This window comes from Sapajus apella, unplaced genomic scaffold (genome assembly GCF_009761245.1).
Source record: "Sapajus apella isolate SASKATOON/1434 unplaced genomic scaffold, GSC_monkey_1.0 scaffold11, whole genome shotgun sequence".
Classification (NCBI taxonomy): domain Eukaryota; kingdom Metazoa; phylum Chordata; class Mammalia; order Primates; family Cebidae; genus Sapajus; species Sapajus apella.
The window spans coordinates 33,254,416-33,272,294 of NW_022436951.1; the positions used below are offsets into that span (position 1 = coordinate 33,254,416).

A 17,879-nucleotide genomic window follows, 5' to 3' on the forward strand; every position below is an offset into this window, starting at 1 on the left:
CTCCCTTCTCCTTCTTCATCTTTCTCTTCTTTTTCTTTTCTTCTTCTCATCTTCTGTCTGCACCTTCCCCAGGCCCCTCCCTGCTTCTTCCTCTCCATCTCCAGCACTGACCTTTGCTGCTTTACTCAATGCTGACTCATGCAATCTTTTTCTAGTTATAACAATGACAAAAAGAAATCCTAAAGGAGTTTTGCTTGTCTTATGAGGGATTTTCTTTTTTACTCTATTATATGTTAGACTTTAACCCTTTCTGACACCCCTGCTTGGTTTTGCTTCCTAGATCAGGAATCTCACCGTGGATGGAGGCTTCGGCATGTGGTCTCCGTGGACGCCTTGCACGCACACAGATGGCAGCGCCGTGGGATCCTGCCTGTGTCGGACCCGCTCCTGTGACAGCCCAGCCCCACAGTGTGGGGGCTGGCAGTGCGAGGGCCCCAGCATGGAGATCGCCAACTGTTCCAGGTGTGCCCCCCAGAACACGCCAGTTGTACTGCTGTGCACTAAACTCAGATTCTTGAGGCGCTTGGGACATCATTCATAATATAACTCCCTTTTGGAGAGAACTGTGGTGAAACACCAGGGACATTCACCGCTTAAAAATTACATGATCTTTGGAAGGAGATTTTAACTATAAATTGGATTACAGACCTACACTTATTCACATACTCTTCATTAGAATAGGAAAAGTATTTATAATTTAAACAATACGATTGGCTTGTTTAAGGAAAACATCCATGTTATTTACGAATCTTTTCCGGGAATATATGGACTAATAGTCCGTTGGTGGTAGAATAATAACACTAGGTTAGGAGATAGAATAACCCAATAACCCTTGATCAACTTGGTCTGCTCTGTAGTGTATCGGAGCTCAGAGCACTTCACCTCAGCAAACATTAGGCCCTGGCTAATCGAGAGAGCAGCTGAAAGAACGTAACCTACTGAATAGTTTTCCTGTTGCTTCTGCTTATTGTGATGTTGTTGGCTTGATTTTTTTGTAACTCTGTTCTGTTTGTGCTCCATCCCCTGCACCTGCAGCACCTTCACCACAGAGGCATTTTAAAGCAAGTGTCAGGAACACTTCTGAGATCAGTCTTCATGTTCCTTTGTCACTTGTTCATTAATTTGCAGTATTTTTTAAACATATGATCTGCTTTCCATAAGCCCATTTAAAATGAAAAAAATAAAAAACTCTGGGACAATTTGTTTATGAAGTGACTAACAGTGGAAGTCAGATCGGGTGATCAAATCGTAGGAGAGCGCAGGCCACAGAGCTGTGTGCGCCTAAGAGGAAGCAGACCAGGAAAGGAAAGCACAGGAGCAAAAGGCGAACTTTGCCCTCTGCTCACATTTTTCTCACCACCAAGTTGAATGGAGCAAATCAGGGCCACAGAGATTAGAGGTTTTCTTTTGTGTTACAGATTACACAGGCATATAAAAATTGTATTATGTATCGTATACTTCCTGTAAAACGAAATTATTTCCATGGATGCCTGGCAGAAACTTATAAAAGCAATCAAACTGCTATTGTTTGAAGATTACGATAAGTAGCTAATACTCTTTTTTCATATTGTTTAATGGAAAAAGAAGAGTATCAAGTGCATTGCTGTAACTTATTGATTGACGTGTCTTCAGTTCTTGGGTTAGTTGGAAAGTCATTTTCTAAGCAAAACTGCAGTGTAGCTAGTAGTTGTTTTAAGATAAAAATCTAGTAAGTGAACTAGTTTGAATGAGGCATAAGTGGATTGCTTTGTACTAATAATCATAACAGTGATCCCCCTCTTGATCTCTGTTTACTTTATGTGACTATTTTGGTAACTACGTCTGCTTCTAAATAGCATTTAGAAATATGAAAACTCGGATCCGGATAATACGCATAGATGTGTAAAGCTGCATTCACTTATTTCCTTATATATTATTTTCCGATTGTATATAATTTTATTTATTTACTACCCTGTAAACAAACATATTCCATATATTGTAAATAAAATATGTCATAAAATTCCACATTTGCTAAAAGATTTAAGAAATGAAGAGTTTTCAAATGATTTTAAAAACACCATTTTCTGCATTATCTAAAAACTGTTTTTCATATATAACAAAATTTTGCAAGTTAAATGTCATTTATGTATACTAAAACTTCCGTTTAAAATTTTTACTGTAATTCAGTGAATAACATGGATAATTTTTAAGACTGTAGCCAGCAAAGTATAAGATACTACCTGATTTGAGAAATGTGGGAACGTTGTGTGATACTTTTGGTTAAATTATTATAAAGCAGCTTTATTATATACATAAAAGTATTACTACATATTTTATTAAATCATTAGCTCTCAGTAAATAAAGCAGGAAAATATGAAATATCTTAAGAATTTTTTCACAAGAATTTTTATTTGAAGTTATTTTTACTGGTATATATTCAATGCACTATTTATACCAGGACCTTCAGTGGCATAGTTGTAGAGCTTCATGTTCTCAATGGAAATACAGAAAGTAAAAATGAGAATTAATGTGAGCTAGTATTTTTTCAAAGGAAATGTAAATCTTATGGCCAAAGGTGACAAATATCCAAAGAAATGCATATGTGATTGCAGAAGTAAAAAAAAAAATTCTGCACGAAGTAGACCATCTATGTGTAAGTTTGCAATCTGGATTTAATATGTATTTTCACACAGAAAATTTAAAAAAACCTCTATATATTTTTGATAGCAGGGACAAACTGTTAAGGGGGGATACTTAAGTTATAAGCAGTCTGAATACAGTCATTTTAAGGAAAAAAATACAATACTAAAACATTTACAGGGCTGTAAATAGAATTTTTAAAAATTTAAAAATTGGTTTATTCAATTTTCATTTTGTATTTTTATATATCTACGTTATTCTATATGTGTAATGCCATAAATACATAGTTAGTTATACGCAGTTTGCACTTCTTATCTGCACTCTTTATGTCTCTGTCATTTTGTTAAAAGATATCCAAGAATCTGAATTTAAATGTCCTTTTGAAATTTTTAATAAAGCTTGTTTTAAGGCTTTGAGCATTATTCTAACAATACAACACTCTTTATCAATGTGAATGCTCTCAGGAGAGTTACTGATTTTCACTGATATTAATAGATTTTAAAAGAAACCATGTTAGGCAGTTTTAGATGAGCATTTTGTTCAAAGGTGCACTTTTCATAGATTATAAATGATATAATACAAGTCCAAAAAGTCAGAAACGCTAGAGGAGTAGGGATTCATTTCTAAATGCTTTTCAGTGAAATAACCTTATTCTTTATTAATTTAATATTTTCATAACTCAAGTTTCTTGAGAGTTTCTACTGTAGTTCTTTATTTGTAGTGCACTAAAAACTTTATTCCCAAATTTCCTATCTTGACTATAAATGCCTGGGGGCTGCAGACACAGGAATTGAGATTCACAGGGTGCAGTCCATTCAGCCCATGGCTGATGTTCCCTCTGGCCAGCAGCCCCAGGCACGATCCTCCTGGGAACATAGGTGTTTAGCCGTGGGTGCAGACAGGGCTCAGTCTCCGAGCCCACCTGACCTGTGATTGCATTGCTTCCCCTTCCTCAGGAATGGAGGCTGGACTCCTTGGACCTCGTGGTCTCCCTGCAGCACTACCTGTGGGATCGGCTTCCAGGTGCGGCAACGCTCTTGCAGCAACCCCACTCCCAGGCACGGGGGCCGGGTGTGCGTGGGACAGAACCGCGAGGAAAGGTACGTGCCCACCCTGATGCCAGCACCGTCAACCTCATGCTTACTCTCATTCCGGCCAGATCGAGTTCCCAGCGGTTTTAGCTTTGGATCTAGCTTAGCTTATATATGGCATCCCTTTCCGTTGTGCCAGTCATCATCTTCTTTTCCTGGCATACTTTAATTGTGATCAAAGCCTCGTTGACAGCAACACTGGGCTGCTCTGGTGCCTACACAGCTGGGTTGGCTCCACTGAGCAATTGCTAAGGAATTCGAGACCCAGGGACCTCTGTGCTGTGCTAGGCTCCTGGAGACTCTGGAAGTGCCCTGCAGGAGGCTTATTCTTTTTAGAATTCAGCCAGACCCATCTCAAAGCTTCAGATCAGACGAGGACCTATGAAGGTCCCAGATGCAGACACTATTGGGCAGGTGCGGTAAGGTTTTTATCAGAACTTGGTTAATTCTCTGGGAGGCACAGGAGGGCATTATCAGAAATAACTCTCGATGAAGCTGCAGCACAACCCAAATTGGGGATTCTTTCCCATGTGTATGTTGAGCTTTCAACACACCATGGCGACATTTTGATTTAGTCTTGGATTTAACAATTTGTTTCTTGGTGTAGAATTAGACATTGGTTTGAGGCTTAACCTCTGTAATCGTAATCACTTAATCTGTTTTGCAAGATCATTGAATCTGTCTTAATATGTGTAAGATATACTATTAATGTGTATTCCAATTGATCACTATTGGGAAAGAATCCAAATAGGTGAATTTCATAGTGCTTTCAGGATACTTATTCTGCTATACTAATATAAACTTACTGATTGGCTTCCAGTACCTTTTAATTAAAACATAGTAAGTTTGTATTTGGTGACATGAGCTCAGTGGAACCTCGAATAAAAATATTGTATATAGTCATTTTTATACCATTAGTATTTACATGAACAGAAGCAACAGACTTATTGTTTAGATAGCTATTAGGTATCTATTAAAACCTTAAATCAACTAAGGAGACTCATTTCTTTCTTTCTTCAAGTGTGTTCCTCACTTGCCAATTAAGATTTCACTCCTTTTGACTAAGAGGAAATGCAGATGATTTTACCAAGCAGGGTTTGTCATTTTGGCAGCAGTCCCTGAGACAGTCCCTGCGAGCCTGTCATTTTCTAACACCAGTTGATAAGTGGGAAAGCCTATTATAGAAGAATTGTCTCCCTATTATTCTCAAGCCTTGTACAATTTTAAATTGCTTGGAAGTTTTTAAACGCTGTAAATTGTCACCTAGTACAGGCTGAACATCCCTGATCTGAAAATATGAAACCCAAAATGCTTCAAAAGCTAAAACTTTTCTGGCACTGACATGATGCCACAAGTGGAAAATTTCACACTGTTTTCATTTATTTATTGATTTATTTTAACTTTTGCAGTCAAAAAACTTTTGACTGGTGGCAGTCAAATGCAGAAAAAATTTTGTTTTATGCAAAAAAATTATTTAAAATATAAAAAACTGCCTTTAGCCTTTGTGTATATGATGTATATGATGCATAAATGAATTTTGTATTTAGACCCAGGTCCTATCCCCAAGATATCTCTCTGTCTCTCTCTCTCTCTCTACACACACACACACACATACATACATACATACATACATACATATATATTCACCAATATTCCAAAATCTGAAACAATGTGAAATCCGAAACACTCGTGGTCCTGAATATTTCAGCTAAGGGATGCTCAACGTCTTCAGCCCATCCAGGCAAAGTCACTTCCATCTCTGCAAAGGCTTCCCTGGAGTCCAGACACCACTGCAAACTTAGCATGTGTTATCACTGTTCCCAGGCTGAAGGCACAGGAAGGAAGAGGCTCTTTAACCCTGTGGCGAACATATGTGTAGGTTTATATCCATGTAGGATTTTTCATACAGCGATGTCTTCAGGAAAAGAGGAATAAAGATGGCAAGTATGTTTGAGGGACTTACATGTAAAATATTCCTTTCATACATAAGAAATGTTTACTTGTAGATTAGCATTTGCTCAACGGAGGAAAATTTGAATTTAAATAATAAATGGACAGTAAGAGCAGGAACTATGTAAAATTTTTATAAAATGTAAGCTTATCTATTGAGTAGTCTTTCTAGGGGGCTACTGGGAACTTAATGAAAACCAGAAAAAACAAGTACCTAAAGTTTCCTCTGTGGTCTTCATAAACAATGGGTTCTGAGATTTCCCTGCCATGTTAAATAAAAGGTCTCTCTACCTAAGAAATATAAAAGCATTCTGATTCCAACAATGGAGATATTTGAGGACTAAACTCAAGATTGAAGGAGACCATGATCTCCATGGGAGAATACAAAAGACTAAGAACTAGACATACAAAATAATTAATAAATTTATATCATATTGATTTAAACAACATCAGCCCTCAAGAAATCCTTGGTGGCCACAAGCCAATGCATTGTTTTTTTCCAAAAGATTCCCTAAGTTAGGGGTAGGATTATAGTTAGTGGTTTTTCATCTGGGACATCTCCAATGTGTGGAATTATTCGATGGGAGCTTTGTGGCAACAAAAATCTCAGATGTATTCACATTAGTTTTCCTGAAAAACAACTCTAGCTTAATTTTTGCATGTACTTTAGAATGTACAGATACTTTGTTTTTCTCTTCTGAAATTTCCTTGAAAATATTTTCTTGAGTAGCAAGAACTGAGTAGAAGCTCCAACTCCCAGAGAGGCTACTAAGAAAAGGAAGAAATGGACCTCTGTAAATATTATCAAGATGCAAATGTTATTATCTTTGCTAGTTTTCTCCGGCTGTGGAATAGTAGTTCCATAAACGCTTTGTCTCAAAACAACACACATTTCTTTTAGAAATCTCACAGTCCCATGGGTCAGGATTTCCTGTATGACTTAGCTAGATCCTCCGCTTGGGGCCTCAGTAGGCTTCAATCAAAACATGGGCCAGAAGCTGTGATCTCATCTGAGGCTCCAATGGGGAAGGATTCACTTCCAAGATCATGTGGTGGTTGTTTGTATTCAGTTCTTTATGGGCTGTCGAACTGCATATCTCAGTTCTTTACATAGTTGTTATCCACAGACCACTCTCAGTTTCTTGCCAAGGGATCCTTCCTGGTGTTGTCACGTGCCTTTACAAATCCAGCAAGAAAGACAGTCTCCCTGCAAGATGGGCTTTACACACTTAATGTAACATAATCACAAAAGTGACATCCCACCCGTACGCCATCCTCTGTTGTTTGGAAGTAAGACACAGACCTCCACAACCTAGAGGAGGTGATGACACAGGGTATGAACGTCAGGAGGCAGAACTCACTGGGGTCACCACAGAGTCTATCTGCCACGGTTGATTCTCTGTTCTCTAGTTATTCACATCCCTACTCTTCATGTGCTGAATGCATTTCACCCACTTTCAAGGTCCCTCAGTCTTATCTCACTAACCCATCTCCCCAAAGTCCAGAACCTTATCATTTACATCAGGCCCACATGGAAGAGGCTATCTGGGTGTAGTCCCCATCAGTCTGTTAATCTCTAAAGTCAAAGGGAGAAGTTATCTGCCACTAGCACACTTGGAGAGTCAGGCAAAGGATGATAGCTTTAGACATTTCTGTTCAAAAAGGCAGTTGGGGGTGGGAGAAATGGAAATTATAAAGGAATCACTGTCTCATATAAATTTTGGAATCTAGCTGAGCAAGTGTTGGTAGTTGCTTAATTAAGTTCAAGGAGGAGGCATAATGCTCCATAGTTCTTGCTCTGCCTTCTGAGCTCTTAGTTTCACTTCCCAAATCATCCTTTCTTTTTCTTGAAGGGAGCATGTACTTACAGCTCAGTAGTTTTATCAGCTTCCTTCCTGCCAGTAGAATGTGTGGGGTTTTCAGCAGCCTTTCATGTGTACTTTCTCTGTCCCTTTCCATCCAAGCTGCTGGTATCTTTGTGGAAATAAGTTTCTGAAAAACGTTATGGGTCTTTAGTGGATTTCTGCAAAGTTTACTCCACTAAACAAAAACTACATTCACAGACCTTTTTGAGATAGCCCTTCTCAACCTTGGGATGCTGCTGAGATGGCTGAGAGACAACACCTTCCAGCTCACTAGAGGTGACCTGGTGTAATTGAGAGGATCTGTAAGGCACAGACTTGCTCTAGAAAGGACCATTTATGCAACTCAATACTGCTCTAATTCTTTCATCTTTCTGAGGTTGCAATAAAAGGATTTACAATCACTACCTCAAATTTTATTATATTCCAGCCTTTTCTAACAGTCCTTGAAAGGACTGTGAAAGCTATTTCATACTATTTTGCATCTTTTGCCATTAAAATTGGCTGATTTCCAAAATCATCCAATCTCTGTTCTTTTAGTTTAATAATCCATTCCTCAGTCTTTCTTTCCTCACCTGCATTTCACTGTAAGCAGCATGAGGAAACCAAGCAGCACCTTCAACACTTTGCTTGGAAATTTCCTTAGCTATGCAACTCAACTTATGTGTTTTGCTTTTCATATTACAATAGGTAACAATTTTGGCAGCTTTCATCCATTATGTAGTGAGATTCTCCCTTTTTCCAATTTCTGATAACATTTCTGATAAAAGGAAACAGGGCTCTGTTCTCTTTTAAAGTTTTTATTGTGATTTTATACACACACACACACACAACCATAAATGTGTCATTAACCATTTTTAAATGTGTAATTTGGTGGCATTATTTACATTCACATTATTGTATAACCATAACTACTATTTCTAAAAGTTTTCATCACCCCAAACAACAACTCTGTAATTGTTAAGCAACAGTAATTCCTTATTCCACCCTCCTCCCAACCCCTGGTAACCTCTAATTATGTTCTGTCTCTATTATTTTGCCTAGTATAGATATGTCACTTAAGTGGAATGCTGCAGTATTTGCCATTTTGTGTCTGGCTTGTTTCATTTAGCATAATGTTTTTAAGATTCCTCCATGTTGCAGCATGCGTCAGGACTTCATTCCCTTTTTAAGGCTAAGATTCAGTTGTATGGCTATGCCATATTTTGTTTATTCATTTTTTTTTCATCAGTGGACCCTTGGTTTATTTCTATCTTTTGACTATTTTCAATGTTGTAGTGAACATTGGCATATGAGTATCTGTTTAAGTTCCTGTTTTAATTCTTTTGTGTATACCATGTATCTAGGAGTGAAATTGTTGCATCGTATGTTAATTCTATGTTTATTTTTTTGAAGAAACACCAAACTGCTTTCTAAAGGGGCTTCACCATTGTACATTCCCACCAGCAATGTATCAGAGTTCCAGTTTCTCTGCATTCTTGTTATTTTCTTCTTTTTCTTTAATTATAGCCATCCTAGTAGGTATGAACTGGTATCTCATTGTGATTTTGATTTGAATTTCGTTAGTGACTAATAATGTTGAGTATCTTCTCGTGTTTACTGGACATTCGTGTATCTTCTTTAGAGAAATGTCCATTCAAATATTTTGCCTGTTTTTCTAATTGAGTTTTTTGTCGTTTTAAAATAATTATTTTTATCAAGACTTGTAAATATTTATTGTGTACAAAATCTTGTTTAAAATATATGTACATTATGGATGGCTAAAATTGAACCAATTCACTTTTGCATTGCTTCACATGTTTTTCGTGTGTGTGTGTGTGTGTGTGTGTGTGTGTGTGGTGAGAAGACCATCTTTTTTGAAGTTCAGTTTTAGTTCTTTATCCAATTTCTCTCTAAACCTTCACTGGCCATGTCTTTGAAGTCTGGGTTTCCACCAATGGTTGATTCAAGGTGATTTATGTTTTCTTTAACATACTCCTCAAAATTATTCTGCTTCCTGCCATTCCCTGGTCTCAAAGCCATGTTCACATTTTAACCTCCTACAGTAGCACCAGACTTCCAGCTACCATGGTCTGTTTTAACAGTTGTCATATGGTAACATCACCACAGCCTTAGGCATTTAAAGCACCAGGCGTTTATTTGCTTGTGGTGTCTGTGGGTTTTGTAGTCTGGGCAAAGCTTCAGGTTCTCACAAGGCTGCGGTCAACATGTAGGCCCCATCTGTGATGTCAGTGGGGCTCGGCTGGAGAAGGACCTGCCTTCAGATCATGTGGCTGTTGGAAGCCTTCAGTTCCTGTGGAATGTCAGACTGAGGGCCTCAGTTTCTTGCTGGCTGGTAGCCGGAGGCTCCCCTCAATTCTTTGATAACGGAGTCCTTGTCATCTTTTTGCTTGCTTCCTCGAAGCCAAGAAGGGAGAAAGTTTTCTTGAAGTAAGGACGTTACAATCTATGTAACATAATGACAGAAGTGACATTGTATCATCTTTCACATATTCTGTTGGTTAGAAGCAAGTGACAGGTCCCACTCACATTCAGTAGGAGGAGATTACACAAGGTATGAATTCTAGGAGCTGGGGATCACGGGGAACATGTTAGAGCATGTCCAATGCATTCTCAAAGAGTCCCAGGGATCAATGGTTTTTATTTTGCGATTATTTGTCTTCATCAGTATATTGGCTGAGTCCTGTGGTGAGCCAAAGTGATGTTCTTCACAAGTTACTTATCTTCCTAAATGGGTTGAATTGAATATTATGGTAGACTTTATGTACATGCATTTTCTCTGTTGCCATAAAAATTTCATTATGGAAGTATGGCCCAGTAAAGGGCGGATCATTTGGAGTGAAGCAAGGAGGAAATAGTTCAGAAGAGGCCCTCACTGGTTCAGGTTAACAGAGGTTGCAGTGAGCAACTAGCTTGGACCTAACCAGAATGGAACACAAATTATGCAATTTATATTTTATAAGAGAAAGAACAATTTATAGCATGACAGAGTGCTGAATAGTCCATGTGGAATTGTAAAAGGTCATTATTTTCATAAGGGACTAGATTTGTGAAAAAAGTGGATAATTTATAGAGAAACAGTGCTGGGTCATTAACTTGCTTTTAAATGCAACATGATAATAAGCAGTCATAGGCAAAATTAAAATCTTGATTATTAATGCATCATGAGATGCATCTGTGACTTGCAGTGCTTTCACATACTAGAAAACACACAAGACCCAAGAACATTTGGAAAACATTTGAGCTCGTTGTTTGCTAAAAGTCAGCAGCAGCATGTTGGGAACTAGAGAAAGGGAAACCAACTTTTGGCCCATTGTGTAGACATTTTATCCACAAATTAATTAAAAAACCCCTTAACCAGCAGAGATACCAAGGTCACTGACTTTCAACCTCATTGTTTTTTGTATAGCTTCATAAGAGGGGCCTCTCTCAGGAGCATGAGTTAGTTGGGGTGGGAGCAGGGAGAGGGTGAGAGGAAATGCTTTCTCACAATTGTGGAGGATGCATGCTTAAGGGCTTCTGAAGGCTTTGCCTCTGAGCACTCTTCCAGGGTGAATTCCTTAGTGAAAACCCAGATACAAAGAGCTAGCCTAGCAATTTCTACTTCCCTCTGACCTCTCTTATTGGGGAGGCTGCAATTTCAGAGGGTGATACCCTAGCAGATTCTGGTATGGCTTGTTTCATGGACTACTATAGAAGAAAGAAAAAGAAGGCAGGATTGACAATCTTAAAATAGCAGCTCAGTAGATGATTCATTAACACTGGTTGAAAGTTCCATGCTACACGCACAGGTTACCCTGCAGTAGATTTTCACGATAATAACATGCTGAGCATTTTCAGGGATGGTCTGCTGTCAGCAAATGAGAGAAAGGATTTGTGCACTATGGTTTATTTTGCTTTGGGGAAATGGTAGCTCAGTTGCTGTGCTTTTTATTGAAAGTCAAGGGTTTAATAAACATCTTTCGTAAGGTTTTTCTCTGCCTTCCATACCCTTTTTCTTGTTTGTTCTTTAGAAGTGGGGGGCCTGTTGAAAGCTGAAATTAGAATCGAGTTTTCTAAGAAGTGCATACCTTTTGAATGCTGGTGAATCAGCTTAGAAATGGACATGGCCTACTTGTCATGCTACCCACAGTGAGCTATATACAGATAATTTAACTAAATGCTGACAGTTCTGATATTCTGAGTTTTCTTGACTTCCTCAAAATATTTTCTCAAAACAGGTGTCAGTTTCCTCCCGGAATACTCCATGAACCAGCACGCATACTAATATTTACTTATTGTAACTTGACACATTTTCACGTACTTCCTAAGGTCAATTCTTTTCATCTATAATAGTCTCACTTTTGTCTTGTCTCTCTTATCTAGAGGCCATGCCCTCTTAATTAGAGGGTCCTTCCCATTCCCCTACTACGTTAGGAATGTCCAGTAGCCCTGAGCTCTGAGAGTCGGACACTGGGAGACTACAGTGACCACCTAAGGAGGGAAACCTAGTGTTTCTGTGTTATCTTAAATGCGGAAAAGCTGAGGAAGAGTGATAACTGTCCCGTTCTATAGGCTACTCTCAAATCTGAAAGTTTGGACAAACTAAACTGCTTGCCTAATTGGTTCTTGACTCTCTGGAGCGTCCTTCGCCCCCTACATATCAACTGTCTCTCCCAGGAAGTAGCAGTGACTTCTGCCTTCCACTTTCACTTAAGAGGCTGACTTTGGCTCCACTTGTTTGTTTTGTTTTGTTTTGTTTTGTTTTCGTGCATTCACACAGTTGCCATATTGTACTTTCTCTATACCAAACCCCATCTGCATCACTTCTTCTCCTTCTTTTCAACACCATGGTAGTTATCTAGTTTCAAGTTTCTCTCATTTGAATTGCTGCAGTCCAGCATCTCTAGTTGCTGTTTGTTCTATGTGCTCTTCCTGCTGCTAAACTCTCCTGTCTGGGGAGATGCAGACCTCATACTGAAATATGAGAAACTCCTCGAATCTCAGGGGCTCCAGTGCATAGTCAAAACGAGGCACCGACTACTGGAGATGAGTCTGCCACCTAATTCTCGTGGAGTTATTTTATCTCTGGAGCTCTGTGTAACTTACCTGATTTCTTATAAAGTTCCAGTTGTCCACTGTATTTGGTAAAGACAGATCATCCCGCTCCCTGTTCCCTTTTTCTGTTCTGTTCATCTCAGTGACCTTTCCTGCTTTATTCTTTCCATTTCTACCTTCCATTATTTTCCAGAACACTGACAGGGGCTCAGTGTGCCCCATCCTGTTTTCACCCCTCAGCTCGGCCTTGCTTTCTACTTTTCACACTGTCCCTGTTTCTAAAGCCCTCACAGTCCCCATGAAATTTTTCTGATTTGACAGAAAAACAGTTCCATCTTAACCGCATTGACTGTCAGGAAACTACACTTTCCAAATTTCGTTTCCTGGTGGCTGGCTACCATTTGCCCTCATTTTCAGTTCCAGAAAAGCATTTCCTTCTGCATAAATAACTATAGTGATGCCACTGGGTATTAAGATAGTTTTGCACATTCTGAGCTGTGTGCATTTCCCTGTGTTCATCTTAGACTGTGAACACCTGTGACCAGGAAGCCCTCTACAATTCCTGTTGCATAGGCCCTGCAGGATTAAGCCTCTGTTAATATTGATGCAGGTAAAGGTGATTGACTTACGCCAACGATGGGAAACTTTGCCTCTTGTTTCTTAAGGCAGATGGCCTGGCAAGAGAGGAGGACATGAGAAAACGTTGTGCATTCTAGTATTCCCTAGAAGGTAAATATGGGAATTTAGGCTTAGTGGATGGATTATAGAGTTACAGTAGTTCTTTAATCACCGAGTGTGTCTCACTGCATTTGGTGTTGTTCCGAGTCACCTCTTTCTTCCTACAAGTTGTACCCTGTAGAACGCCAGGCTGTTTCCTTCTGTTTCCTTGCTGTTTGTTTGTTTCCCTCACTTCGCTTCATTTCACTTGCAGTACTAAAAATTGAAGAGAAATGTGACTCGTGATAGGGATAAAGGAGGCTTTGGATATTTGGCTAAAATTTAGCAAATGAATATGTATGTGGAAGTTTAGAAGTATACTCAAACACTGAAAAATTGAACTAATATTTGTAAAGTTGCATAATAATTCAATTCTTTTTGAATAACAAGTGGTCTTTTACATTGTTTGGCATTATTCTGAGAACCTACAAGTAAATTTAAAAGTAGAATAGCCTAGGCTGTATATAGCATGGGCCTTCATGCTAAACCCATGCCATAACTTTCCTTTAACTTATCTTAATATAACTCTGGGCTCATTTGATTTAAGAACAAGAAAGGAATTCCAAGTAAAGCTATGCTGACTTTGTATTTGTAACCTGCTTTGTCTTTCAATGTTTATGTTCAGAAGATAAATGCCCTACCTAAGTATTTTCTGTATACTCTTATTTTTGGGCGTCTGTTTGAAGGGTTTTGTTTTGTTTTTTCTTTAATTGGCTGCACAGGAAGATCCATCCTGCATTGTGAGTTTAGCATTTTCTTCACTGTCTGCCGTGCATCCCATTGTCTGTGCACACACAGCATGGCCAGCGTCACATCTGCCTTCTGTATGTGCAGCTGCTCCAAGTACAGCAAGCCCCTCCACACAGAGCATGCCCATGTGTTCCACATCTGGTGCAGGGATGGAGATGAAGACGTCAGTGGTCTCAAGTGGCACTAATTAGTTTCCTTTTCCTTTTGGTTTCCTCATTACAGATACTGCAATGAACATTTGCTGTGTCCCCCACACATGTTCTGGACAGGCTGGGGTCCTTGGGAACGGTGCACAGCCCAGTGCGGGGGTGGCATTCAAGCTCGTCGCAGGACCTGTGAGAATGGGCCTGACTGTGCAGGCTGCAATGTGGTGAGTAGCCTCCTTCTCACACCGAGCCAGAGAGTTCAGACTCAATACACACAAAATGCTCTGTACACATGAGATGTTCTGCAAACAATAAAGGCTCTGTACACACAAGGTACGCACACTTTGTACACTGCAAACACTAAATGGTCTCACACACTAGGTGCTCTGTAGATGCCAGAAGCTCTGCAAACACTTTATGCTCTGCAGATACTAAATGCTTTATAAATATGACATGTCCAGACACTAGATGCTCCCCAGACAATAGATGCTCTGAACGCACTAGACCCTCTCACACACTGGATCTTCTGCAAACATTAGATTCTTGGCAGACACTATATATTCTGCAAACACTAAGTACTCTGTAAACACAACATGATCAAGTACTCGATGCTCTGCACACACTAGGTGCTACAAATCATGCAAGTGTTTCAATTTAGTTACAATATCTGGAGAAAATACTGGAACTAAAGAGTAGCCTGGAGGCTTCGTGAATTAGGTATTCATGTATGGGATAAACTGTCCCAGGAGTTTTTCTGTTCTGATTTCTGAGTGACAAAGCCTTCAACCTGCTTATCTATGGCACTCTATTTGGTTTGGGACACAGAATAGTATCCCCGTGCCAGGCCCACACCAAGGTATAGAACACTGGGGCTGAACCGGATATACCCTGGGGGCTGAGAAACTATATAAAGCCATTGTCAGAGCATTGGCACCAATGTAGAGAGAATTAAAGAGAATGCACGTTTTGTTTTGTTTTTCTCCTGCCTTTGCAGGTCATATTTCTTTTGACACTTTAACCTGTCACATAAAATTCCACTTGGGCATGCTTTTTATTTTTTTGAGACGGAGGAGTTTTGCTCTTGTTACCCAGGCTGGAGTGCAATGGCATGATCTCGGCTCACCGCAACCTCCGCCTCCTGTGTTTAAGCACCTGCCTCAGCCTTCTGAGTAGCTGGGACTATAGGCATGCACCACCATGCCCAGCTAATCTGTGTATTTTTAGTAGAGACGGGGTTTCACCATGTTGACCAGGATGGTCTTGATCTCTTGACCTCAAGATCCACCCGCCTCGGCCTCCCAAAGTGCTGGGATTATAGGCATGAGCCACCGCGCCTGGCCGGGCAAGCTCTTTTCAAAAGTCTTGCTTTTGCCTTCCTGCTTCTTCTGTAAGAGTAACAGCATTTCCCCTCACTTGCCTGCCCCCGGTGCTGGCTGCACAGAGTGGACACAGATGGTAGCAAAGGTATTGATGGAGAGGCTCAGCACAAGGTCTGGCTAAATTCCTTCCTCACTGATCTTTCCAGTGGCCTTTGCAGCATCTTTATCCTTTGGTTTGTGAGGCCAAGCAATGTTTTTGTGCTGCTGTAAAGCCTGCTTTTGTGACATGCAAAACCCACACAGCCCAGATATCCTTGGGAAATTCAGGGAGAGGAAGAGGGTTATGAGGTGCTTTGTCAGATATTACACCAGAGACCTAAGGAGATTTCTGTTACTGAAAATTACAATTAGATTTCTTCCCCTTCCCACTAGAAAAAATATTATCATAGCTTTCACATAATCTATTACTGACTGTAAAGACACTTCTTTCCAGATCAGCCTGAACTAACTGTAGACTATGAAAAAATCTTCATTAACATGTATATTTATTGATATTTCAGATGCTGACATTTAAAACTATTTGTTTTAAATTATTTTAAAATGGCAAATTTATGAATACTCATGTGTTCTAGGAAAACTATTTAAATGGGGTAACTTTATGTTAGGCTGAGGACTATCATGTTTTGTTCCTGGTGGCATGCTTTGTGCCCACTGGGGCCTGCATTGCCATGTCAAGGTTGGTCTCACTTTCTGGGAAACTGCAGGAATGGAGGATCTGGATTGATCTCTTACCTTAGTTTCTGAATACATTGCAGTGTGAAGAATTCAGAAAACAGTCCACATCATTAATTTTCTCATTGTGAATTGATTTATAATTACCTTCAAATATAGCTTGATGAAAGAAAAAATATATTAAGTAAGAATGTAGCTTTTCTATGTAGTTACTATAATATGTGTGTATGTGTGACATACATCTGATTATAAATGTAAAAAGTGAAGGTCTTTCTAAAATGTCTGTGTATTTATTGGTTTATTTATTACAGAATTACAGTTTGTGAAACAAATGTAACCTCTGCTTTCCAATCTAGAAAAATACACATGTCTCCAAAGAAACTATTGTCACTTTTTAGGAAATTTAGGGGTCTGTTTTTCTTTTTTTCTTTTTGTTTTTACCACCAAACTTAGCCTTCTGGTAGTTTACTTCTAGGAAACTGTTATTGCAGCACAAAGGAGCACTCTACCTCTTAGCGGTAGAAGTGTCTTTATTTTCTTCTGACCTGGGTTCTCGCGTGCATTTCAGTTTCTATCTGTTCGAAGGCAGGAAATGCCAGCTCACACTAATCAAGGAGTGCAAGCTGCAGAAAGGAAGGGCTCCGCTTCTTTGGATTGTGTGGAAGATATATACTATCAATCAATTGAATTCCTAACAAGTTGATTTAAAAATGATAGTTACTTAGCTAAAACAAAACATTTTTGGTCTTCATATTCTAGCTACAGTTTATAAATCCTTCACCACAAAGGATTTGTTTTTTATTGAGTTCTTTTTATCAACATAGCAACTCTAAGTATAAAAATTATACTGATTTTGGAGTCATGAAGTGACCATCTGCTTGCCAGTGTCTAGCTGGATAACAAGAGGTGATATTTCTGAATCTTGGTCTCCTCCTTGGAGAAGGGAATGATGGTTCTTCCCACTCAGAGCTTCTGTATCTAGGACAGCAACATCTGTAAGATCTGGCAGAAGGTCTTGTGTTTGAGTTCTCCTTTCTAGTCTTATTTCTTCATTCAGTATCCATGGGCTTCAGCTGCTTTTCCAAGCTCCAGCTTATTAAAAATGAGTCAGATAATGAGATGTCATTTACAAATTCAGAACATGTTTGTGGAAAGTATAACAACCCGAATTTCCTGATTATTATAACAGCTTATAGAAAAAGACAGAATTGATTATTTCAAGTTCAAGTATGCATGGGTTAGAAAAGACTCGAGAATCTTTGCTTTCGCCAACACTTTAAAGCTGAAGTTTCATGGAAGGATTTTCCCAGCTTCACTTGAAGAATTTCTATGTCCTCATCTAAGACTAAGTCAGCAAGTCTTTATTTGAAGCTCAATAAAGAGGAAGTGAAGGGCCCTTGCAAGAGCTATTAATTCTCTCCATGAATCCCTACTTGTAAATTTCCCCATGTCAAAGGCTTGGGAAACCCGGAGCCTTGCGTTAGTTTGGGAGCTGATTGACAGATACAGAGGGAGGACCTGGATCTTATGCTGCCACTTAACTCTGTGAACTTGAGATGCATTCATTGCCCTCTGGGCTTCTGTCTTGTTCTGCAAAGTGCAGGGCCAGACACCAAAACTGATGATTCTGTGACCCTGGCATTCCTTCTCTGGACC

The 17,879-nt window shown here is 39.4% G+C and overlaps 1 protein-coding gene across 8 annotated transcripts in view; it reads left to right on the forward strand.

Annotated features, from left to right (window-relative positions):
• The window catches only part of SEMA5A (semaphorin 5A), a 496,284-nt gene that overhangs the window by 404,044 nt on the left and 74,361 nt on the right, over window positions 1-17,879 (forward strand). For all 8 annotated transcript variants that reach the window (XM_032279108.1, XM_032279114.1, XM_032279115.1 and 5 more), the window contains 3 exons: window positions 281-462; window positions 3,576-3,719; window positions 14,249-14,396. In XM_032279108.1, coding sequence (XP_032134999.1) covers window positions 281-462; window positions 3,576-3,719; window positions 14,249-14,396 — 474 coding nt within the window. The remainder of the gene's footprint in view (window positions 1-280; window positions 463-3,575; window positions 3,720-14,248; window positions 14,397-17,879) is intronic.